This window comes from Ammospiza caudacuta, chromosome 1 (genome assembly GCF_027887145.1).
Source record: "Ammospiza caudacuta isolate bAmmCau1 chromosome 1, bAmmCau1.pri, whole genome shotgun sequence".
NCBI lineage: Eukaryota > Metazoa > Chordata > Aves > Passeriformes > Passerellidae > Ammospiza > Ammospiza caudacuta.
The window spans coordinates 29,319,526-29,344,207 of record NC_080593.1 but is presented as its reverse complement, the minus strand read 5'-3'; the positions used below and the strand labels follow the sequence as shown (position 1 = coordinate 29,344,207).

At 36.8% G+C, this 24,682-nt stretch overlaps 1 protein-coding gene across 4 annotated transcripts in view; it reads left to right on the top strand.

Moving 5' to 3' along the window:
- The window catches only part of DGKB (diacylglycerol kinase beta), a 329,155-nt gene that overhangs the window by 29,772 nt on the left and 274,701 nt on the right, over positions 1 to 24,682 (top strand). For all 4 annotated transcript variants that reach the window (XM_058820489.1, XM_058820474.1, XM_058820483.1 and 1 more), the window contains exon 2: positions 796 to 1,056. In XM_058820489.1, coding sequence (XP_058676472.1) covers positions 987 to 1,056 — 70 coding nt within the window. In that variant the 5' untranslated portion in view covers positions 796 to 986. The remainder of the gene's footprint in view (positions 1 to 795; positions 1,057 to 24,682) is intronic.

Sequence of the window (24,682 nt, the reverse complement as noted above, 5' to 3'; positions counted from 1 at the left end):
TGAGATGACAATCTCAAATGAAGTACCTGGCTCTCAGATGGCTAAAATTAGGGGAAAAGCAGCCTACCTGATAATGCATTGCTGTCAGAGGGCAGAGGGTCTGTCCTACAGAGGTAGAAACTGCATAAAATTGGGATGAGAAGGCACCCACAGTTTGATTTTTTTTTTTTCCCCTGAACTGATTTGTGATGATACCAACAGTTATCTTTGATTTTCACTCGTGACCAGCAATGCTGTGATGTTCTAGAAATCAAACCCCTACTATTTTGTTAGAATAGTTCATATTTTTATAGCTCTTATGTGAACTTTACAGCAAACTGTAGAATCTATTTTATTTTGGCATGGAGAGTTAGAAGCTTTGTAGCATTTCTGACGAGGCCATGCAGTGCTGAATAACAACATAACTGGGTAAAAATCCAGTTACAGCAATTCAATTTTAAAATCATAAGGAACTAAGTTTACTGATAAGATAATATCTGCTATTTCAGTGGTTGTTACTAAATCTGGAGCATCTCCATAAAGTGTGTCCAGATAAATTTGGTCATAAACAGTTGATAATTTTTAATGAATTCTGAACATAAGCACTTGGAATTTTAAAAAATAGTTTGGAAATACATATAAAACTATTTGCAGACAAATACGGTATGGAAATATTTTGAGCAAAACTGCATAGGAGAAAATATTTATTAGTTACATGTATTCCCACAGGAAAACTGGTATATCTTGGTATTTAGTGTTTTTTTATCTTATTCTATTTGGTATTTATGCTGAATTTAATATTTGCTCTTTTAACAGTGCTGTAACTCGCCACTGAACCAACACATTTGGAACAGTTCATAGCACCAAAAACTTCATCCACATGGACTGATGCCATCTTGGCACTCTCCAGACACTGTGAGCTGAAGTTAAACATCTTTATGGAGTTTATAACACCTGGGTCAAAAGGAATATTCTTCTGATACACAAGGAGCTCCCTTCCTGCCAGTATGACGAGCCAGGAGAAGTGGGTTAACCTTAGCCCTGGAGAGTTCTCTCAGCTTCAGAAATATGCGGAATGTAAGTAATTTTAAAAATATTTCATTTTATGGCTAAATAAAAACTAATAGTATTTTGAATGTGGAATATAAAAATTTTGTGTTATTGATACTGTTCACAGCTTAGAAAGAACACACCCAGGTTTTACATTGATGATTCATTACTTTCAGGGACCATTGTGAAGAAAACTCTCTATTTCTTATTTTTATATGAATAATCTTGTTTGTTTGAAATTACATCACCAAATAAATAGTAAACATAATAGAGCAGTTATTTTTTTAACTCCTGGAAACGTTTAGTGCTTCCTGGGAAAATATTTTCAAGTTATTTTTCTTTAATTTTTTCCAGTATCTGAATTTAAGATTTCTAATAGACATAGAAAGTTTTGTGTTTTGTTTTTTTTCTATGCATTCTTATAACTTAGGCCTCAGTGCAACGTTTGCCGAAATGTTTGCCTTCCTTGTGGGGGAAAAAAGCATTTAAGATATTTCTTTACTTTTGGCTTCCCTTTGCTTCTCCAGCACTTCTTGCACACACAATAGTTCAGAGCCATTGTTTTAGTAGAACTGTTGGTGTCAGGAAAACTGTTTGAAGATGTTTGTGTTCAGGTTTCTGTGTACATTAAAGAAAAATATATTGTCTTTTAAGCTTCCTCTGCTCCTCTGTAATGAAGAGATGCTAGTTTTTGTGAAATGTGATAAATTTTTTTGTAAATAGTTCAATTTCTGAGGCAGTTAGGAAAAAAATGTTAATAATATATAATTTTTGTGCATAATACTAAAGGAATAAACCCTGGGTATGGACTTTAATTTGAATTTCTGGGCTATCCAGTTTAATTTAACTAAAGGACCAAATAACAATATCTTTAAGTGCATGATCTAAGACTTTAAAATGCAATTTTAAAAAAATCATACCAATATTTTTGAATTTGATATATTTTTATGTAACATGGTAAGATAAAAAAGGTTGTGACAACAGATATCTTTACTTATTACTAAATAATAATTAAATTTTATGGAATTTTGTAAAGCTTGAATATATATTTGCTTTGCTATTTCATTGTCTTTATTGAACTTGGAAAGGCAATGAACTGAAAATCACCAAATTTCATTTAGTGACTTGGTAGAGTTTGATTCAGTTTAAAAAAATAGTATTAATAAAAACCCTAACCAAGAAAAGTCTTCAGTTTAAATAAAAATGCATTGCTCATTTTTTCTCCAGCATGGAACTTTGGAAGTACCAGTGGCCCTCCTGTGGGACAGAGGGCTGGTCTGGGTGTCAGAAGGTGACACTGTGGGGAGGTTTGACTTTGTCACAGGTGTCTGCCAACAAGTGGTGGTGATGGGCACCCAGCTGTGCCTTGTGCTAAGGAGTGGGTTTCACTGCAGGACTTTGGAATAAGTAGGGAATTCATGGAGAGGTCATTTGATTTGCATTTTCCCTCTGATATGCAGGTTTGTCATTTGCTCTGCCTTGGTGATTGGTGTAGAGATTTTACTTAATCTTACCTAAATTGCAATATTACTTTAACTGTTTAAGTTTTGAATTTAAAAAATACAGTGTTTATATATTCTATTCTAGTTTGCATCAAGCTGTAGTACTAGAGTATTGGAACAAAGAGTATAGCCTACCAAAAACCCATCTGCCTCGGATCATACTCTTAGAGGGTGATAGTCACTTCTGCCTAATAAGATCACTGGAAATCCATATTACTTTTATACAGCTGTGGTGGGTTGATTGTGGCAGGATGCCAGTTGCTCCCCAAACTGTTCTTTCCCCTGGGTGCAGTTCTTTGTTGATTCAGAGCAGATATGGTTAGCTGGTGAATGGGATCAGGGGATGTGCTGAGCTGCCTTGTGCTAGAATCTGTAGGAAGTTCTTAAAACAGGGGGATGTCTATTCCTGCAGAAAGTATTCTCTTTAAAATGCATTTCCCGGTGTTTCGCATATTTGACTTTTTGATCAGGAGAAAATTCATTGCACAGTTCTCTGTTTCAGCTGAATCTCCTCAGCCTGAGCTGGCTACGGAGTGAGACAATGTTTAACTTGTGACAGCCTCTGCTGAGGGCACAGACCACCTCACAAGTCTGCGAGCCTTGGTTTGGATCCAGTGTAGGAAGGGTGACATTGTTCTGCTGCACAGCAGGGCACACTTGGAGGAGTGAGGGATTTGAATTTCAGTCTTTCAAGGTGGAAGCTCAGTCTGAAACTACGTCCTCGGTCTTTCCCCTGTCTGGAAAGCAAGCCTGTCTTACATCTGCCTGTTTTATGAAGAAAACTTCGTGCTAAACTTTGCTGAAATCAGTCACACCTGTAAATGTTACAGTTTCCAAGAAGAATGGAGGAATGGGTCTGCGCAGGTTTTAAGAGACATTAGGTGACTCTTCTTATCTTTAAGAAGAAGTGGAGCTCAGGTGGCACCTAGATGAGCTGCTTCTCTTGGCATCAATTGACTTCAGTCATGCAGAGAAAATTTCAAACTATATTTAGATACAGACTGCACAGATAATAAGTACATCCGGAGTTGAGTCATATGTGCATATATAACTCGTGTAACTGTGGTCATTATAAACCCAGCTGTCTTGGACTTGGAGCATAAATTCCCTTTTTAGTCACCAAAGTAGGTGTGTGGATCTTTCACTGTATAAAGCCCTTTAAACTACTCCTGTGGATTCTAGTGCTCTTCACTTTCTGACTGAAAGACACTTTGCTCTAGTTCAGTGTAGTTTTCTTTTTATTAATCTTCTGTGAGCTTGATGATATTCTGTCTACTCTGACAAGTACTATTAAGCAAGCTCTGCTCCTAGCTCGGTGTGCAGCTACTGACCTTGTAATCACTTTGAGAAGTTCCTACCACATTTTGTCTGCCTGTTTTCTTCTTCACATAGTTATATTCAGTGCTTTATCCAACTGTACTGTTTGGTGAACCCAAACTCTGAATGCAAAATTTCTTTCTTGAATATGTAATAGCTTTTCTCAATTTCCATAAATATAACTGAACAGCAAAGGAGAATGAGTTCTCCATCATTTGTTCCTAATAAAAAATATTTCCATCTAAGCAGTACTCAGAACTTCATAGTAAGTGAATATCTTCCTGTGAATTAATCCAAGGAGTATCTGTAATTTTTTCTTACTAAATTATTTTTGAGCTTAATCAAGGGTATTTTATGCTTTCAATGTAGGACCCTTCTTAGTCTGCCTGCATAATAATTTGCGGCTTCAGCAAATTTTTGGAATTCATTGAAATTTAAATATTACTTAACAACAACAAAAAAATATTTCTGAAGTCTAAAGAGTATGTTACCTAATACTTGGCACTTTGCAGTTAATATGCATATATGTGGTTTTGGAAGAATAATTATTTCAAAGACAGTTCCTCTAGGTCCTTCTTCCCAGTCAAATTAAAAATCTCCTCTCTTCTTGTTCTGAAGACAGAACAGTAGAACATATTTTGCATTACATCTTTGCCTGGTTTTAAATTGCCTCTGAAGAATAGGTGAAAAAAAAAAAGGCAAAAACCAGGGATAACTGCTGTGGTTATTATATAATAGTGATAGTAATGACAACAACAATAATGTAGCCCACTCTAAATCCTGAAGATTTTAGGGAAATAAATGTACTTGAGAGAAGAAATTTTTTTCTCCTCTACATTTCATAATCAATGCTGGCTATGAGAAGGGAAGGTGAAAAGATACAAGGATTTTTCTGGATAACACTGTCATTGCTTAGAGTAAGGTGGGTACAAGATGTTTCAGGCAGAAATAGTTTCTTCTAAACTATATGGTACCAGATAGATACGTGTTTGTAAGTTGTATGGGGAGCAGCTGAGGGAGCTGGGGTAGTTTAGCCTGGAGGAAAGGAGGCCCAGAGGTGACTTTATGACTCCCTTCAGCTTCTTGAAGGAGATTTAGTCAGGTGAGGGTTGTCCTTTTCTCCCAGGCAATCAGCAATAGAACAAAAGCTGTCAGTCAATAGGACAAAAGCTTAAAAGTCTCAAGCTGCACTAGGGGAGGTTCAGGTTGGACATCAGGTTTTCCTCCAGGGAAGGATTGTTAAACACTGGAACAGACTGCCCAGGGCAGTAGTGGAATAACAAGTACATGCAGAGTTGAGTCATATGTGCATCTGTAACTGGGAGTGTTCAAGGAATGAATGGATGTGCCATGGTCTGGTTGACATGGTGGTGATGAGTCCAAGATGGGACTTGATGATCTTGAGATCTTTTTCAACCAGAATGTTTCTGTGATTCACTGATATGTGCCATTCTGTACTACTCCAAACAGGAACCTGAATTGTAAGGGCATTAGAGAGAAGCAATATAAATAGCTTCATTGTGATTATTATCTGTATGGTAAATTGGATTAGTTTGGACAAGGTTTTATTTTAATTCTTTTTATTAAATGAATTTTGTATCTCCTTTTTATTAAACAAAGTTTTATGGCTGTTGTAGTCCAAATTATATATTAAAAGGAGTTTAGAGGATCCTGCTCCAAAAGCAAGTGTGGAAATATTGAATGGACTTAAAACAGTTAAAACAGGACTATTTCATGAGTCAGCTAAGCATTAAAAAAAGAAAAAAAAAAAAGGAAGTTCTTGCCTCAGTAGGTGGAGAAAAAGACCTCTGAGCTCTGGCAGCAAGTGCACTCTGGGGAAATAGCTTGTTTTTTGTGTTGTGCTTTTGAGTTTGTCAACAAAACGTGCCCTGAGGAAAAGCCTGAAGAAAAAACTTCTTTGCAAAACTTTTGGCAGCGATTTTTTCCCAGGCTGGTGGAGTCTTGAGCAGACTGTCACAGACTGAAGATAGAAATAGATGTTGGAGTGCTACTGAAATGACTGTGAGAACAGAAACAGCATCAGCAGCTGCAGCATCTTTTGATGTAGCATCAATAGCTACTGCAAGAACTAGACAGTGAAACAATTTTCTAGGGGAACAGGAAGGAGGAATTTGTGAAAAAGATCACTGAAGAAAAATGGGAAGGTCAGCAAAAGTTTAGGTTCAAAGTTAAGTTTTCAGAGACTCTTTAGTGGATTTGGCTCTGTGCTCCTCAGAGAGGGAAGGATTATCTTTTACAATGAGTATAAATGATAACATGCAGGGGACTTCATATATGTGGTGGCTGGTTACGAGTAGCTATGGGCCATTACACAATCCCTCAGAGGATCCCAGGCTGCTAGTGCCACATGGAATTGTCTAATTCTAATGAGGGAATGGACCTCATCAAATACAATTTGACAAACACAGCTGTTTTCTACTGTGTGGCAAGTGGAGAGAGAATGTCACTGGTGATTATGGAAAATAGTTTTACCCCAAGTATTGGATTTTAGGATTATAGCGTTTCTGCTGCTATTAGTAAAATGGAGGTCATCAAGTTCTCAAAAAGTTTTGACAGAATCTGTTAGACTGGATGAAAGGTGGAGTCTGCCAGCTCTGCCTGTACAGTATCCCATGCACTTGGGAGAGCTTCATGCAGAAGGATAATGGGTCTAGTGAGAGATCCAGTCTTGGCATGCAAGGGCTCTTGGGGGTAGAATGGCCAGAAAAAGGGACACGTTGATAATTTGTAAGTCTGAATCCTTACCCTAAATCTTGATTTGTATCTAAAAATCTAAGTAGGAGAAAATGGAGCGGAGAAAACTACTCAGTGGTTTGGTGGGACACTTACTTTAGTTCTCCTGAGAGCTGAACTATGCGTATGGATATAACACCGTAAGTTATTTTTTTTTCAGATCTGTGAATTTAAATCCTTTGTACACATTCCTGTGCTGCACCAATTTAGATAAAATGGATTAGGAGTGTTACACATTATTTATTTAGTCTCTAGTTAGATTTACTCTTAAAAAGCCCTGAACTCTGTCCAAAGGAAGGCTGTTACATGCAGTCTTCACTAATGAGGATATTAGATGCAACTTTGACTTGTGTTAGACTGAAATCCAGAATACAGAAGGTGCAAAGTTATGAATTTCTTTTTCATTTGACCATTCATAGTTGAGACTTGACCTCTGAAGATGATATCACAGATAAAGTTGTCGTGGGAGATTGAAAGCTGGGCACCAATATAATCTGCAGAAATATTAGCGGATTTCTTTCCTTTCTATAGTGAGGATTTCTATTTTAAAGAGAATGTAAGATAGGAATGATGAGTTGAGCATTTCTGAAGAAAAACAAAACTGATAAACATGCAATAATACAATATGGTCTGGATCTTTGAGGTGGGCGTTCTAATGAGATAAATTGCTTAGTGTTTCTGCCGTGATAAATGCTAGTGGTGACTAGCAGTTGTGTTTTTAACCAAACAGAAGCTGATCAATTCTCCAGTTAGTCTGTCAGTGGTAACAGTATTATACTGACTCTGTTCATGATTGTGAGTAAGGAGGAGTCTTTTTGTATCTGTCAGGTGGGACACTTGTGTATGCAGAACTTTTTTCTTGTGTTCCACTGCTTTCACTGAGGAAGGGCATCCAACTTGTTTCAGGTATAAACTATTTAGGGAAAGGAAAAACTGTTCAGGGAAAGGAACGATGTAGAAGGGTTCTGAATGCTTAGCTTGGGTTGAAGGGACTGTGAAATTATTCAGGAGTTTCTTTGATTTTGTGACAAAGACAGATGCACTTAAGTACATTTTTGTCCCTCTCAGGCTGCTATATGTTCTAGTTTGAAGCATTCTTTTAGGAAATACTGGCTTTTGTAGAGCTTTAAATGACACCTAGAAACAGCACAAAGTATCACAATGAGTGACTTGGAGTATTTTATTACAGTATTATGTTCATGTCTTAGCTAATTACAGGGATCCTCTCCTGTCTTTTAAGTGTAAGAAACTTCGTATGTCAGCAGCAGGGAGACATGTTTCAAGAGCAGGAAATAGTGAATTTATAATTGTTACTATCAGCTGGCAAAATTGGAACAAATCTCCTGTTTATAAATCCCCCAGAATCATAGAATTGTAAAGGCTGGAAAAGACTCTCTTCCTCTGCAGAACAGAAGATGCTCTTGGAGTATCTGATTTGTTCAAGAGTTCCAATTAAAGGGATAATAGTCAGCAAAATTCAAAATCAGTGTTGCTTCTTTGTGCTGTTGACTGGAGACTGCTAACAAGAGATCATATATCATAACATGAAGAGACTTAATTTAGTAAAAGCAGAGAAGGCAGTAGGCTCATAGTATAAACCTGTATTTCAAAGATTTTGAAAAATGATGACAAATTGATCCAGAGTTGGATCAGTTCAATGACGTACCAGCTGTTTTTATCATCAATTTCCTTCCTAAAGAGCTGCCTCTGGTTCCTGAATAATTGATTGGTAGGGTCAAAATTATGATGGCTCCAAAAATTGTAACTTTCATTTAGGGGTAATGAAAGTATTAGGAAGCAAATGGTCTCAGTTGTGCTAGTGCTAACACATTTGATTTGTCTATTTTAGGAAAGTTAGTGGAAGTGTCAAAGCTGTATATCTGTTTGGGTCTCATATGGAAGAAATGTTAAAGGAATTGAAGAAGGAAAAAAATTGATTCAGGCTGTTCGATAGTACCAAGTTGCATTGATCGCAGAATCCAGAGAGGAAATTCTGTTAGAAAAGGCTATCATTATTACAAACATCATTTGTGCATGGAGAGGCACTGGAGATGCTTTCTGGGTGATGAATAGGACACTGTCCCATCATCAGAAGCATTTGGTGGTCCCACTACAAGATGATAATTTACCTGCAACCTTCTTGCACATTGGCTTCATCTGGGAGAGTGAGGAAGGGACAGCAGTTGCAACAGCTGGAGAAGACTGCAAGGTTTGCTCAGCCTTGCTGAGCTGTGAAACACAGTAGTTCAATACAGATGTGGAATTTGTTGTGCTGAGACTGGCCATGGTTAGGCCTTTATTTTCAGGAAAATCATATTATTTTCTAGATTATGCTGCTAAGTTTCCAGTGTTTCTGCTGAGGGCACAGTGGCTGTTTCAGTGCCTGAGGAACATTAAGTTAATCAGAACTCTAGCACTGCCAATAGGTTCAGAGCCTGTGTTAACTCTTAGACATACAGATTATTATTTAATGGTTCTTAAATAATACAATTTTAATAGAAGAAAATTATGAGAAAGTCTTCAGGGTAAAAGTTAATGACTTTGCATTTCCATTTTCAAGGTATCATTGCAAGAAGCAAGTGTAAAGGATTCTAACAAAGTCCAAAACAGAAACACTTGTTAACAGAATCACAGAATGGATAAATAAGGCTGAACAGGGCCAGGTCCCCATGTCTTCTAAGAGGCATTTTCAGGTTTCTGTGGCTAAGGGTTTCTTGATGTGTGGTGGCTAGTAGCTGGTCTTTGAGTTCTGAAAGGCAAATGGTGTCATCTCAGCTTGCTCCTTATTTCCTTGGTTAAAAATAATGACTTTTTGTGGAATTGAAGCTGCATAGGTACATGGTGCCAGTCAGTAACACCTGGTGTTGCAGCATCAGTTGTTACTGGTGTTGAACGTATATTGTGTCTATTACAGATCTGACATATGGTCATCAAATTACTGAATGTCTATTTATACACTGTAAAATATGTAAACATTGATTATGCCTTTGTTATATTTCCTGTGTTTCTATGTATCTTCCATATTCCTTTTGCTTTGTTGTTTGGTTGTTTCTATGGACATTTGCATGTAAACAGTAAGAAGCTTTTGTTTCTTATGAGTTCATCTGTTCCTGTTGCTAATTCTTATTATAAAGATTTGGGGGATAATTCAATTGGTTGCTGTGGAAATGAGCCTGATGTCACAAACAGAGAGTTACAGTTCACCAAGCCTTTCAGAAACAAAATGAAGGGAGAATGGGCTAATTGGAGAGCCATGTGACTGTAGCAGAATCTCAGCTCTTATTAAAAGCATGTATTTTTAGGCACTGTGTTTCTGTAGAAGAGCTGGAAAGTAATTCAAATGGTGACAATCCATGACTCATCAGACAAACTCTGAGAGAAAGGATGATGCCACTTCACCTTCATCAGATTCACACTCAATAAACCAGTAACACATGGTAGGTCCCTTAAGCCCAGCAAAACCTCATATGCTTGAAGAGAGAAGGGGAAAGCTGCTAGTCCAGCTTATCCACTGAAAAAATATACTTTGCTATTAGCTTTACCACTTCTGCTGCTCTGCCTCTCCTGGGTGTCTGAAAAAAGGAGAGCCAAAGCTGCCTTCCTTGTTCCTCTGGAGAACAGAAAATAGGTTGGTCTTGATGTCTCAAATTGAGAGTCAGAGGTGTCTGAAGAAGAGGGGACTTAGAGCTGTCAGATAGTGTCAGGAGACTTTGCTCCATCTGCCATTAATTGGGGTGAAGGGCCCAGGATTGTTTTCCTCTCTGTTGTTTTCTACCAGTTACAAGAAACAAAAAATTAAAATGTGTCCATAATTACATATGTTTTCATTGTGTTTTTAGGCACTAAAAATATATTGCTTTTTGTGTGGCTCTGGAACATTTTTAGGGGATGCTATGCAGTGTCACTGCATAGTTTTGTTGGCTGCATTGCAGAATTGAATGGCTTTTTGAGGGCATTACATATTGCTAAATTTGTCTTTAGAACTGTCCAGATTTTGTGTGGGTCATAATTTTACTAAAACCAGTACAGAATATGGACAAAAGAATTTTTGATTAAATTCCAATGTGAATTGCTTTTGTATTAATTCTGAAAATAGGAATGCTTGATTTTATTTTAAACATAGAAGTTCCAAATAGGTTTTGTAATTGCAGATGATTCTGCCTTGGAACAGGGATTCTGCTAGATAGTCTAGAGAGATCCTTCCAACCCTAACAATTCTGTGATTCCGATACTGAGACACTCAAATTAATGGTAGCAGTAATAATAGAGATAAAGAGTTTGTTTTGAAGAATGTATTTCCTAGAATTAAGTTGCCTAGTAAATACATGTTTTCATTCATGAAGGCATGCTGAAGAGCTTTAAAATGCTTTGTTAACTGTCGTTTCTTTGTTGTTAGTTCTGGTTTTGTTTGTTGTTTGTGTTTTGGGTTTCTTTTTGTTAGTTTTTGTTTTTGTTTAAGTAGAATGCTGTTTCTACTTTTAGTATGTTCTTTATGTTCGAAATTCACTACAGAGGTGGAATAGACTCCCGTATCCTTGCCTGTATCAACATAAACACTTTGGCAATCCTTGTAACTGCTTTGAAAGAATGCATAGGCTGTATATTTGTTAAAAGCCTATAGATAGTGCTAGTTGAAATGAATGGAAAGAAACAGTGAAAATTTTGGAGATGTTTATGAGAGGAGGATGGGAAGATGGTTCATGTACTAAGTGTATGTCTGAATTCTTTGTTGAATAGTGGCACTTCAGTACTGGACAGGCTTTAAGAGTTTGATAAATTGCTGAAATTATACTAGAGATGAGGAAAGCACATTGAAGATGTATGAAGAAATTGAATGAGTGACAAGAGTTCCTGGGATAAAAAAATATAAAAGTCTTGAAAGGGAAAAATTATTAAAAAATGAAAAAAGACATAGAAAACAAAGTAAAACAAATGGCTTCAAATAAAGTTGGAGTCTACCAAGTTTTGTTACACCAAAATTTGTGTATCTGTGCCATTTTTACAACCCATAGGTAGTGCTATGAGTGATGTAAGAAAACAGAGAACAAAAGTTAGGAATAGCTTGTTAGGACAAAATCCAAGTTGGCTTTTAGAGAAATTGAGCAGCAGACAGGAGCCAAAATGGAACTCAGTGCCTAAAACTGAATGTTTGGAAAATTTTGATTTACATTTGCTGTTTGATTATGAGAAATAATAATAGTACTTAAAAAAAAATAATGGAATTGAGAGAAAATAGCTGCAGCAGAAGGAAAAGAATTCACATCAAACCTTGGTGGCTAGCCAAAGTTTATCTTGTAAAAATGATTTAAATTACTTTATCATAATTATTTTTTATTCTGTAGAGGGCCCTCTATCAGTTTTTGAATGTAAATTCTTCATTATTAAAATCTGTGAAGATGTATACAGGCACTATTATTTTTGATTTGAAAGCTTGAGTACTTATTTAGCTAATTTTGGGTGAGGGTGAATCCAAGCAAGTACTCACTCTGGGATTTGAAAAAAGCCACTTACAGTCCCTTTGGAGGTGCTCTTATTCTGGAGTAACTCAGAAATGGCTGTTCATTCAGATTTGTTTTAGTAGATAAGAAGTTAGTTTAGGAACTGGCTAATACTTAGAGAAGTAATGACTCATTTCATATGCCTTAAGAATGGAACCATATTTTTGTATTTTGTGTCAGGCACACTGAACATTGTCACCTTGTTTGTCAAGTCCAGGCTTGCTGTTTTATCTGTGGTCTAACATGTGACACCTTCAAAGAAGATCATGCTGTTAAAGATACATGACATTATGATGTAAATTTAAATGCTCTGGACTTTGAGCTCTGGGAGTTTAAGGGATTCACAGAAAGAGTGTCAATTAAGTTGTCCCAAATGGTAAAAAAGCACATTCTGAAGTGCTTCCCACTGTATGTGCTTAAATCACAGCATGGACTGCAGTTCTTCTGGATTAGTTTCAAGAAGCAAGTGTCAGAGTAGCTGCTCCTTCTAATAGCAATCTCGAGATGTAATGACTGACGCTGAATGAGGACTACTGAACTGCTCTTCAAACTACAAACTCTTCAAGGCAGACTGTACTCTTAAGATAAATACTCTGTAGCTCTGTGTAGATGTTGCAGCTTAAAGTTATCCAGTTTGACATTTTTAAAAATAACCTGAGTAAGTTTACATTGGATCTCAGGGTTTTTCTACCAGTATCACATTTCAGAAGGGCTTGGTTTTCTTTTTTTTTTTCCTGTTCCCCCTCTCTTTTTTTGGTTTTTTTTTTCATCCCTACTTTATCCACACAGCCTGTGTAGCATGTTTGGCTAGCAACACCTTCTCAACCCCTTAAACAAAACAAAGAAAAAATACCCAAGCAAATCTACCTCTACAGCTAGGCATCTCTACAGGTTAGCATCCTATCCCTGGGAGGCATGCATCTCTAAAATTTTGTAAGTGTTCCAGGTATAAATATGTCAGTCTTTATTCGGGGTCTATCTGGACATAAAAAGTAAATATAAATCTTGTGTAATTATGCTGAGTGGGTTATAATCACATCTCCATTTAGTTATTTTAGTGGAAACTAGTAATAAATATAGTCTCTGCACTACAGTAAGTCTTTGGCTTGAAGCTGAGGTTGACCTCATTAAGTGTTGCATCTAGTGAATCAAAAAGCTGCATAAACTGCTCTAAATAACTTGGGTTAATGAATAAGGAATATGTCATGTTACTGCATTTTTGTTATGTTAAATTTGCTGCTTGCACTTCAGGTTTTATGCTGGAAATTTTTATTCAAGGAAAGAAATGGCATCATTTTCTTGGATGGGAATGCCCACCTGTATGTTCAGCAAGTTGTTCCGTCGTGTCCTGTTTTTCCACCTGGGAGTTAAAATACCCAGGCATATGCAAGAGCTCTTTTCATATGGATTTGTTCCTCATACTGCCAGTGACAGAAAAGTTGTGTTCTCTTTCTGCTGTATGCTTCACATATAGTGCCAAAGAGTAGAGGTGGTGCTTGGGGCAAACAGAGTTTTTAAATGTGATTAATCCTGTATATAGCAGCAGATGAGTATTGTAAGTTCTTCTCTTATTCAGACCACTAATGCATAGCTATGAACTTATCTCTAATACATTCTAATATTTTTATACCAAGCCTCTTACTGACCTCCTACTCATACAACTATCTTTCAAAAACAAAGAATGATAATAGTGAAAAGAAACTGCAGTTGTCAGATAGGTTTAGTTTGAAAGAATTGATCATCTGCTTTGTTTTAAAGACTGTGAAGCATCTCTGGGGATTTGATTTCTGCATTGTTTTACTAAATGTCTATGTTAAACTGTGCAGTGTTTCTCAGAAGCACTCTCTCAGTGCCCTTTTCTGTTTTATGAAGTGGATTCCACCTCATTTTCTTTCTCCTTTTCTGAAAGGGAATGAAACTGTTTCCCATTTCTTCCATCTGTTTCATTTATTCACAATAATTATTGGTTTATAATGACTAAACAGGTGGAAGAAATAGAAAATTGTTTCCTCCCTTTTGCAAAAGGAGAATAAAGTCCATTATCATAGCAGATGTTTGTTTCCACTATGGGTTTATTTTTGTAATAGTTTCTTAGTGTTAAGAATTAGACAGGATGTCAATCTTGTCCTAATCTTTTGTGAACACTTGACAGGAGAGATTCCCACTTTTATTGATAGACTTCCAGTCTAATATAAATAGTATTCTTCCATATAATTCAGAAAAAAATATTTTCTTTGCATATGTATTCTAAAGTTGTGATTTGTTTTCTCCCCCATTTAGCATATTTAGTCTTAGATAAAAGTCTAGTAGCTTATGTTGCACAGCTTTAGTGACTGATGAGCTTTGTAAAAGTTGCCAGAATTTGGGCAGCCTTGCCAAATGACCATGACTAGGTAGCTTTGGAGCTTGCTATCAGAACTGAGATTTTTCAAACTTTTTTGGTTGACATTCAGTTGCATTTTGAAATTTTATGCATTAAGGTTGTTGAACTAGTAACTCTTAATAGTCATTTTGGGGGAATGCAGAGTGTTCTGCTATGCATTCTTCTTGCAGGTCTGGAAATTCAAATAGCATCTTAAAACTTGTAAGCAATTTTTAGGAGCCTGCTTTTTGAGTTTTGAAAAAAGTGAAAAAATCAATTTTAAATCTTCCTGACCACAAAAATTACATTTTTTTAACAATGTTAATTTGTGCAGTTTATGCATCACTGTTTTCTATGAAATTAATCTGTTATCAGCATTTCTTCTGAAAAGACCTTTGCATTTAATTTCATCAGGCTTTGTCTGTTTTTAACCATAATGAGAACATAGTAGATTTTTAAAATTACATGAAACCTTTGCCTTAAAAGATGATGCAAGTCAAGTATAAACATGGAGAGAATGAACAAGGAGGCAGATAAGATTTTTTTCTTAAAGTTATTTTGAATAAATATACATTTTTTTATTGTGAGTACATAGTCATCAGAAATAAAGGATAAGCAGTTAGGAGGCAGTGGTGAAAAATGTGGCAATTAACATCAGACAAATTTTGGATAAAATCAAATAAAAATAAAGAGGAAAAAAATCTTAATGGCAAGCCAAGTAGTATGCATGAAATAAACAACTGTTTATATGAGGGTTGAAATAAGGACAGAAGCTACAGAACCAGGAATAAAGCCAGGTGAGAATAAACAAGCATACAGTAGTTCTTCAGTGGAAGAATTCCAGGTTTTTTTTTGGCAAGGTTGAAATGTTAAAATTAAATATAAAAAAATATTTTTTGTTTTTCTGTATTCAGTTTATCTACTGAATTGTATGCAGGCTTTTAAAAGACTTGAATTCTAGCTGTTCTCTTTAAAATTGGACAGAAGTCAGTTCCTGATCTTGGTAAAGCGCTCAATGCCTTCACAGGACACACAGCGGGCTGAATGAGAAGCCTTCATTCTGATTTTGCAGCTTTTATGTGGCTACAATTAACTCCATATGATCCCCACTGTTGTCTTAGTGACTGAAGTTTCCAAGGAATGACTTCAATTCTGGTAGCAGGAGTGTGGTGCATTTTCTGTGTGCCACGTGAGTGCAGCACGGGCAGCCGCGTTACTTTGCTGAGCTTTTGGGAAGCTCTGGTGGCCTGCAGGCTCTGTTCCTCCTTCCTCACCCTCCCAGGAGCAGTCAGCAGCCAGCCTCCTGCCCTTCTTGGGTGGGCGTCCCCATTCCCACCCCCTTCCCTCACAGGATTCATGTCCTTCCCTCTTCATCCTCTTGAAGCAGTGCCATGTCCAAGCAGCTCTCAGCTTCTGCTCGAGGCCATCCTTACAATGCTGTTTGGCAGGGAACGAATGCTCATGGGTGTGAACTGAGAACCTGTGTAGAGCTGGGAGGGCCTGTCTGTGTGTACCTGTACTGGGGACACTGGCTTGGACTGTCTGACAAGAATAAAAGTCTGTTATGTTTGGGAATTTCCCAGAGAAGCAACGTGCTTTGTGCTGTGCTTTGCAGTGTAGTGTAAAGATTCCTAAGCTAGAAATGAGCAGTAAAGTGGTGCAGCAGCACAGCTGGAGTCTATTTTCAGTTTATTTCAGGAGCTCTAGAATTCCTCCACTGCCTGATTCAAGCTAATCAGAGTCTCTTTACATAATAGTGCCATTTGTAGGCACACAAAACAACACTTTTTTTTGGAACAAAACACTGCGGTGTTCCTTTTGAAACATTTGGATGCTTACAGAATTGAGTATTTCAATATTTTATTTGGGGGAATACAAAAAAGGAAAGTTAAATGCAGCTGTTAAAGAACATGTCCTGGGCTGCATGAAAAGCATGGCCAGCAGGTCGAGGGAGGTGATTCTGCTCCTCTGTTTTGTTGTTGTGGGACCCCACCTGCAGTGCTGCATCCAGCTCTGGGGTCCCCAGCACAGGAAGGACATTGACCTGCTGGAAAAAGTCTAAAGGAGGGCCTCCAAGTTGTTTGAAGGGATGGAGCACCTCTCCTCTGAGGAAAGGCTCAGGGAATTTGTTTATTTCTGGAAAAGTAACTGGAAAGGGTTTTGGGTTGACCTAATTACAGCGTTCCAGTACCTGAAGGGAGCCTACAGGAAAGATGCAGAGAGACTTTTTGCAAGAGTGTGTAGTGACAGGATAAGGGGAACAGCATCAAACTGAAAAAGAGTAGGTTTGGATTAGATAATAGAATGAAATGCTTTACTGTGGGAGTGGTGAGGCGCTGGAACAAGTTACCCAGAGAGGTTGTGGAAGCCCTATCCCAGAAAGTGTTCAAGACCAGGTTAAATGGAGCTCTGAGCAGCCTAGTCTGGTTAAAGGTGTCCCTTACCCACAGCAGACGGATAACTAGAAGATCTTTAAAGGTCCCTTCCAAAACAGGGCATTCTCAGATTCCATGACTATTAATATCAGGTTTTTTGGAATATGTTATCTACTCAAGCATTTCTTGTTCTTTTCAGATGAGGAAATTTCAACTAAAAATTTGTCATTTTGATGGGAAAAAAAGCAAATTGTTTGCACAGCTTTTTATTAAATGTAAAATTGACTAAAAGTAAAATAAATGTGGAGAGATTCCTGTATTGTCTTGAAATTTTGGTTTGGGCAATCAGGTCTCTGAAGGCAACCTCAACAATATTTACTCTGTTGTCTAAACCAAGTTATTTTTATGATAGCCATTTTATTTGTATTCATATCTTGGGTGTTGGGGGATTTTTCAGTTTTAGAAAGGAGGGATAAATTGTAGATTATTTTAGATTACTTCTCCAAGTATAACCTCTTCTTTACTCTTTGTGAGTGACCCTAAGATTGAGATATTCTGACCAGGGTCTGGCATATATCTTAACGGTGCAGATGATTGTGCGTTGCTACTTTCAGGAGACTGGGTCTTCATTTCAAATTTCTTTTACCTTGAAGCCATGATCTCATACATATTGAAACTTAGTAAGCCATTTATTTTCTAAGGTTTTTTTAGTGCACATTCTGAGATAAGCTTTATTTTACTGATGGTACACACTGTTTGGAAAGCATTAGAACAAAACCAGGTCTTTGTGAGAAGCTTGAGCATAAATGTAGTGACAGTTTTCTTATATGTCTAATTATGTACTACATCCAAGATTAAAAAATTACCTTGTAAGAAAATTTACTTTGTTAGAGAATGAAGAATATATGGGGTTGCAGAAGGAGTAGGAGAGGCTAGCTTGGGTCATCCCTAGGCACCAAGTGAAAATTGCATCTCCTATATTCATTGTTAATTGTGTTTGTTAGGGAAGCCTGTTACCTGCTAAAGAGTAGTCAGTGAATTCTGATTTTATAGTTGTTTTATGTTTGTCTATACAGTGGTATTTAAAACATATAATAGGCTCCAATAAAGTGTGGTACCATTGCTTAAGAAAAGCCATACTCCCAATGGTCATTAGAGTTTATCTTTCCTTGAGGTGAAATGTCTTAAAATTTTATGAAAAGTTTTAAGTGAAATACTGTTTATTTCACTTACTGCATGCCTGACAAGATCCAGGACTTCCAATGTCTTTTTAGCCAGAACAGATTCCTTGGGTTACACTGTTTTAGAACAGTATTTTGTACAACATGTTTATTCAAATGCTTTCCTTTGTCTAATTCTGGAACATGAATAAAAGAGAAAAGGGAAAGCCCATCTTCAAAAGCAGAGGAAAAGTCTAAATTGTTTCCTGTACCATCCTTTGACAAAGTTTTGAAGTCAAGTTTTGTTTTCCTTTGCACTTTTGGAGGTCTTTCACTGTCTCAGCCAACTTTCCTTTTTCTCATTTTTCCTCAACCAAAACAAGCTATGTCTATTAAGCCTGATCTCCACAAGCAGGTGAGTCAGAAAGTTCACAGATGGTTTACTCTTCCATTTACTTGAAATGTAACTCTGTTGGGGTTGGAATGGAGCTCCCTCACAGCTAGGCTGTTAGCTCATGACTATTATGTTGTCTTTTGTCAGTGGCAACATTAAGTTGATGAGTACTGGTGTCACATTACTGTTGTTTTGCTACTAGGTTAGAGAATTTAATGTTGTTATAATACCTGTATTTTAGGGTTACACATTCGTAAAACATTTGAATACATATGTGTTAAGTTTATGTTCAGCTTACAATAAATAGACATTTATCTTTTTCTTTTAAATATGCATTGAGTTTAGTTTAGGAGCGAATCTTTGGAGTTTGAAGTGTAGGTGACAGAAAATATACTTTACTAAATTGATTTGTTTATCTTATTTCTATTTATTACCCCTAAAATGTGGGATAAAATTATGGATTGACAAGGTAGATGTTTGCTGCGAAAGTTATTGATTGTTGTCAGGATTTGTGGCAGGAATGATTTAAGGAAGGACCCACTCAAAGATGGGGAACGCATTTTTTATTTGGAAACAAAGTTTGTTGAGGAAGTCAGTTGTAAACTTGCCAGAAATTGCTAAAAGATATTGTCACCATAATAACAAGTAAATGGCAAAATTACTTTATGAAATGTAGTGATTTGATCAGTATGGTTCTTACAGCAACTGTCCATAGTGGTGCTGGCCTCTGAGGAGGCCTTGGAATAAATTGAATAAATTGGTACAATCTATGCTCTTTAAGCTATTTCTAGATGTATCATGTAATTTTATAATAGACCTTTCGTAGGGCTACAAGTTTCTATAGAGGAAGAAGATAAGAAGTTGGATGATACAAATAAGCAGATGTAAAACTAACACAGGGTATGATGACATTGCAGTCAAAAAGTGTGTGTGTCTTACACAACTTTAAAAACACTGGCTTTATTTAACTGCCTTTTATACCTCAGAAGTAAATTTTTGACACAGGTACTGATTCCTCTCCTCTTCCCAACTCTTAGTTAAATATCCAAATAAATTACATAGATCACTATTTGATGGATTTAAAAAGCTCTTGTTTATGTTAGAAATGCAGTTAGGATGACATACTGTCTCGGAAATATTGGGAATGAACCCCAAGCTAACGCAACTTGATTCTGAAAAGTTTGTTATTGTTTAAGCAGTCCTTTATCTTACTTGTCATAGTTCTTGGCATTCTTGCGGGCAGGAAGCACTGTTGCCATTTCATAGAACTCTGTTTTACCATCTTCCTGGTAAATTGTATGCTTTTATAGTACAAGCTGCATTTTTCACTGTTTATTTGTTAGGTCTTTGTTTTGTGGGGTGGTTGATTTATTTCGTGATATCATCATGTAGATCTGTCACGGACACTTGTGACTAAACTTTCATAGTAAGTAGGAGTCACTTGGCTTCCATCCTTTTCACACAGTGCCTTCATAATTATGTCTTGGCTCATTCACACAATCATGGCATAGTTCAGGTTGGAAGGAACCTCTGAAGATTATCTAGTCCAAGCCTCCTGCCAAGGCAGAGTTACCTAGATACTCAGTCAAAGATATTTATCCAACAGTTCATCATTATTGTTTTAAGGCAAAAATCAGTCTAGATATGTAGTACTTGTCATTTCATTCCCTGTCTTCAGATTCCCTATGACTCAGATTTGCTGAAAACAATCCATTTTGTATTTCCCTGAAGTCAAGCACAGTGATTCTTAGAAAGGCCATGGGGTAACCTATAGAACAGGACAGACAAGTTCTAAAATGTAGAAAGCTGTGTATTACTGTATGTGTCACACAAAAACTGGTAATTGGTGGTAGCGCACAAAAGAGCAACCATCTATCCTGGGAAATAAGCTCAGAGAAAAATGAAGTAAGTGTAAGAAAACACAAATGAAGAACAGATTGATGGGATAAAACCATAGAAAACAGATTATAGGATAATTTTAGGATTGAAGCTGGTTTTGAATACTTGAACAGAGATGGCTGAGAATTTATGTGTTCTTGTTCACTTCTTTTATTAGGTGAGTAGGGAATTGTAGGAAGTGATAGGAGAGTAAGAAATAAAGCTTAAGAGAGAAATGGGCTCTGGCTTCTAAGCCTGTAGAGAACAAGTAACCCAACTGTATTAAACTGCTTAAATTAAATAGTCAAGCAGATATTGTTTAGGATGATTAGAGATCTTTATAAGCTTCCTTGTGGGAGCTATTTATCTGAATAATGTTATTACCTTGCCGAGTAAGTTTCTGTGAAAATGCAGTTTTCCTTAGAGTATCTCTCCCTGATATTCTTGACACAAAATGTCACTTGATAAAGTCACAGATAATCCTGGTAGTACAGTTTAATGCTACCTTTGTCAATGTACTATATTATAAGGTTTATTCTTGCTTGCTGTTTCCTTAGAATCTTGGAATGACAAAGAATTACCCAGTTCCAACTTTGATATTAAATTGGAAAAGCAGAAGATGAAATCTCCTTGTACTAAAGCAAATACAGAGTTCAGGTCTAATGTTTTTGTAGGGAAACAGAAAAGATTTGAGATGCATCAAGCAAAGATCAGTAGAAAACAGATCTCCAGGAGTGTGAACTGATCTTAAGGGCTTTCCTTTCCTTGATGTACTTGCATGATATCTCTCTTCTATACACTCTATATCTCAAGTGTTACCTGTTATGGTCCGTGTTGTCCATAAAGGTACATAAGAAATTAGTTAGGTAAAGCAGTTAATTTTCTGATGGAAGTATTTAATGATGAAAAAAAAAATACAGCAAATCATTAAAAATGTTGTTTAACTATACCAAACTTGAAAACAGCTGGCTTTGATGGAAACAGATTTTTTTAAAATTTGAAAGTCTGCATCTAGAAGATTTACAGAAGTAGTACTTGAACCATTCATTTCTCAGAGCAATGAATATAAAACACATTTCCCAGGAAGATTTAAAATTACAATTGTTAAGATAAATGAGCATATATTAATATTTAATGTGTGGAAGTGTAATATAAATACTGAGCTGCTTTGTTGTAGTAATGAAAATAGGAAAACTCAAACACTTCCTGACATACTTAAGGCATAGTTGTAGTCTCTTATCAGTTTATTTCATTAAATTTCAGGTTACAGCAATTAGGAGAACAATATTATCCCAGATGTTAGGTCTTGAACTGGAACTGACTTCTTTATTTTAACTGATAAGTCTGTAGCATTTTTTCTTTGACTTTTATATTTTAATTCTATCTATTTAGCAGTAAACTTTTTCAGTAGCCTTATAAGGTAGCTGGATGTCTAAATACCACAGTGAAAAAAATCTAAATCTCTGCATCATACTCTGCCTTTGTAATTAAGCAGAGCTTGGAATGCTGTGACTTGTAGGCAGATGTTAGCTAGCTGCCCATTCCTATGGACAACAAAGCTGTTGCTTTTTCAGTGATTAACTTTAAACCTCCTATAATAATGTTTCCACAGGCTCAATACATGTAATGCTATAAGTACTCAGAGATTGATTCTAAAATTTATATGGCAAGATTCTCACCCACAGTGGTGATAAATGAGAACTGTTGTTGTCAACACTTTCAATATATGCAAACTTAAAAATATTCTAAAGGAAATAGAAATTGGAGAAACTTTATAAAAGCAATAATGATTTTTTTAAAATTATTTTTGTCCAGGAGTATGAACCTTTAGGCAATTTCTTATTATGTAAACTGGAGCACAATTTTAAATACTAAATACTTGCCCCAAGAGGTCAAATCTGCTTATGCTATCGAAAGAGGTGTGGAATGTAAAGGATAAGTGTTCTGTTTCCCTTTCCCAGATTGTATATGGCCACCTTCCACTAATTTTTATAGAGATTTGATAGATTAGATCAGGTAATGTCTTGGTGATTGTAAAAACTCATCTGAATTCACTAAATGGCACATATAATGTCTATGTGTTTTTTTATATATAAACTAAAATGCAAGGGCTTGGCAACATCGTATTTAATGATGAAAATGTGTATACAGGGTCTATATGTCTTCATCATGTGAAGTCTCCACATGCAAATGTAGTCAGGCAATAGAGAATTTTGTACATGCCAAAATACCAGTGGCAGTACTGCTCTGCTTGATAGATTTGCTGATAGTTTTGATAGCCACTAAATGATGAAAAGCTTGTCAAGGCTTGTTTCTATAACCTGTGGGGAACAGGTTATAGTGGCCTCTTTTTTAGCATTCCCTCCTCCCTGCACTAAGCATGAGATCACTAAGAACAAAAGCTTAGGAATAGTATTTAGGACAGAAAAAGGGCAATCCAATTTATACTGGTATATATTCACAGCAAGTGCAGGAGCCTTCATCATTTGTAGTTCGAGATCCCGATTCATGTGTACTTGTGTTGTTAATGCTCTCGTTTTTATGGCCTAGGTATGTGTTTGACTTTAAAGGCTTTGCTCCCATGAGAAACTGTAATAGAGAATCGTGATTGCAAGAAACAGATTTTTGTGATGTCAAGAATCGTCACTGTATAAACATTTAAAGCTTTGTAACAGGAAGGGTAAAATGAACTTAATACTTTGGAAACAAGAAACATGATAAAGCAAAATGGGGAAAATAATTTGTACTCAAGAAGAGGAAAAAATTAATTTCAAGAACTGTCCATGCTGTATGGAAGAATGGAAGGACCAGATGGATCTTTAAAATTTTTTCTTGCAATACGTCCTATTAAATAATTTTTGAAGCCATAATTGAAGTTTGGGTTAAATAAACTTCAGCTTTAGGTTAAAAAGGTTATGAGATCAAAGCATACAAATATAAAAATTCAGAGAATCACAGAATCAGTATGGTTGGAAGAGACCTCCAAGATCATAAAATTCAAACTTTGACTGAATGCCACCTTGCCCATTGAAACATATCATGAAGTACCTTGTCATTTTTTGGACACTTGTGGGGATGATCAGTCCTCCAGTTCCGTGAGGAGCTTGTTGCAATGCTTAACCACAATTTCAGTGAAGAAATTTTTCCTTCTAGGTAACCTTAACCTCCCCTGGTGCAATGTGAGACTGTTTCCCCTTGCTCTGTTGCTGGTTGCCAGGGAGGAGAGGCCCACCCTCATCTGGCTACAGTCTCATTCAGGGAGTTGTAAAGAGTGATAATGTCTCCCCTGAGCCTCTTTTCCTCCAAGCTGAACAACCCTGGTACCCTCTGATGCTCCTTGCAGGACTTGAGACAGACCCTTCCCCAGCTCCATTGACCTTCTCTGGATGCACTCTAGCACCTCAATGTCCTTGTTGTGAACACAGGATTTGAGGTGTGGCATTTTGGGGAAAACAGAAACAAGTCAATTAGTGTATTTTTAAAAATGTGTGTTTCAAAACCTGTAGAAATATCCTCAAACTTACAATGCTATTTCCCTGTTCCCACTTAAAATCAGAAATAACACCAGCTGAATGTCTAACCAAACTGGTTTAACTCTTCGTTACTAGTTAGTGCTTAGGTTTAGTGTTTGGAATGAAATATGTTGTCAACAGCATTCCTTCCTTAATTTAATAGATAGTTGTTTCATTCTCATTCTAACTGAAAAACTTTTGAGGTGGGAGCCTCTATTGGGTGATATGACCATCAAAAAACAGAAAGGAAATCAGAAAAGGGAGATGAGAAAATGTTTGTATAACATTTCAAACTCAACTGTGATGATGGAATCTGAGGACTGGAGAAGCTCCCAAGCCTTCTCCTCCTTCCTGGTCTCAGTGCAAGGTGTTTTTTAGCAGACTGACAGGCTCTTACTTGCCCTGACCCCAGGGAGATGCCCTGGGGCTGCCCACTGCCAGCTGTGATGATGAGATGGACCCTGGTGGTCAGGGCCTGCCCTGCTGACCCAGAGGATCCATGGGGTCTTGGTCTCACAGTGCCCAAATATTCACAGCAGCCTGATTTCCTGAGTCTTCCTCTCAGAGATGCACTCTGAGGAGCTTTCAGACTGGAATAAAGGAGTCCAAAAGACACTGAGAAAGTTATCCAGAGTGATTTTAAAATGTAAAAATCTGATGCATTCTTTTTCTTATTTAACATTTTTAACAGTTCAGTCAGGACTTAGCTGCAGTTCTGCTCAAGTTCTGCATTCTCTTTTCATCCTTTACTTATTGCTTCCTTGGAAAGCTCATCCTTCTAGCAGGCTAAAATTAAACCTCCCCGACTCCCTGTTGTTTGCCATATACTTTTCACTTGAACATCTGCTAAGGGAAGAGGGATTTGGTGGACATTTTTTATTAATATGGACTAAAGATGTGT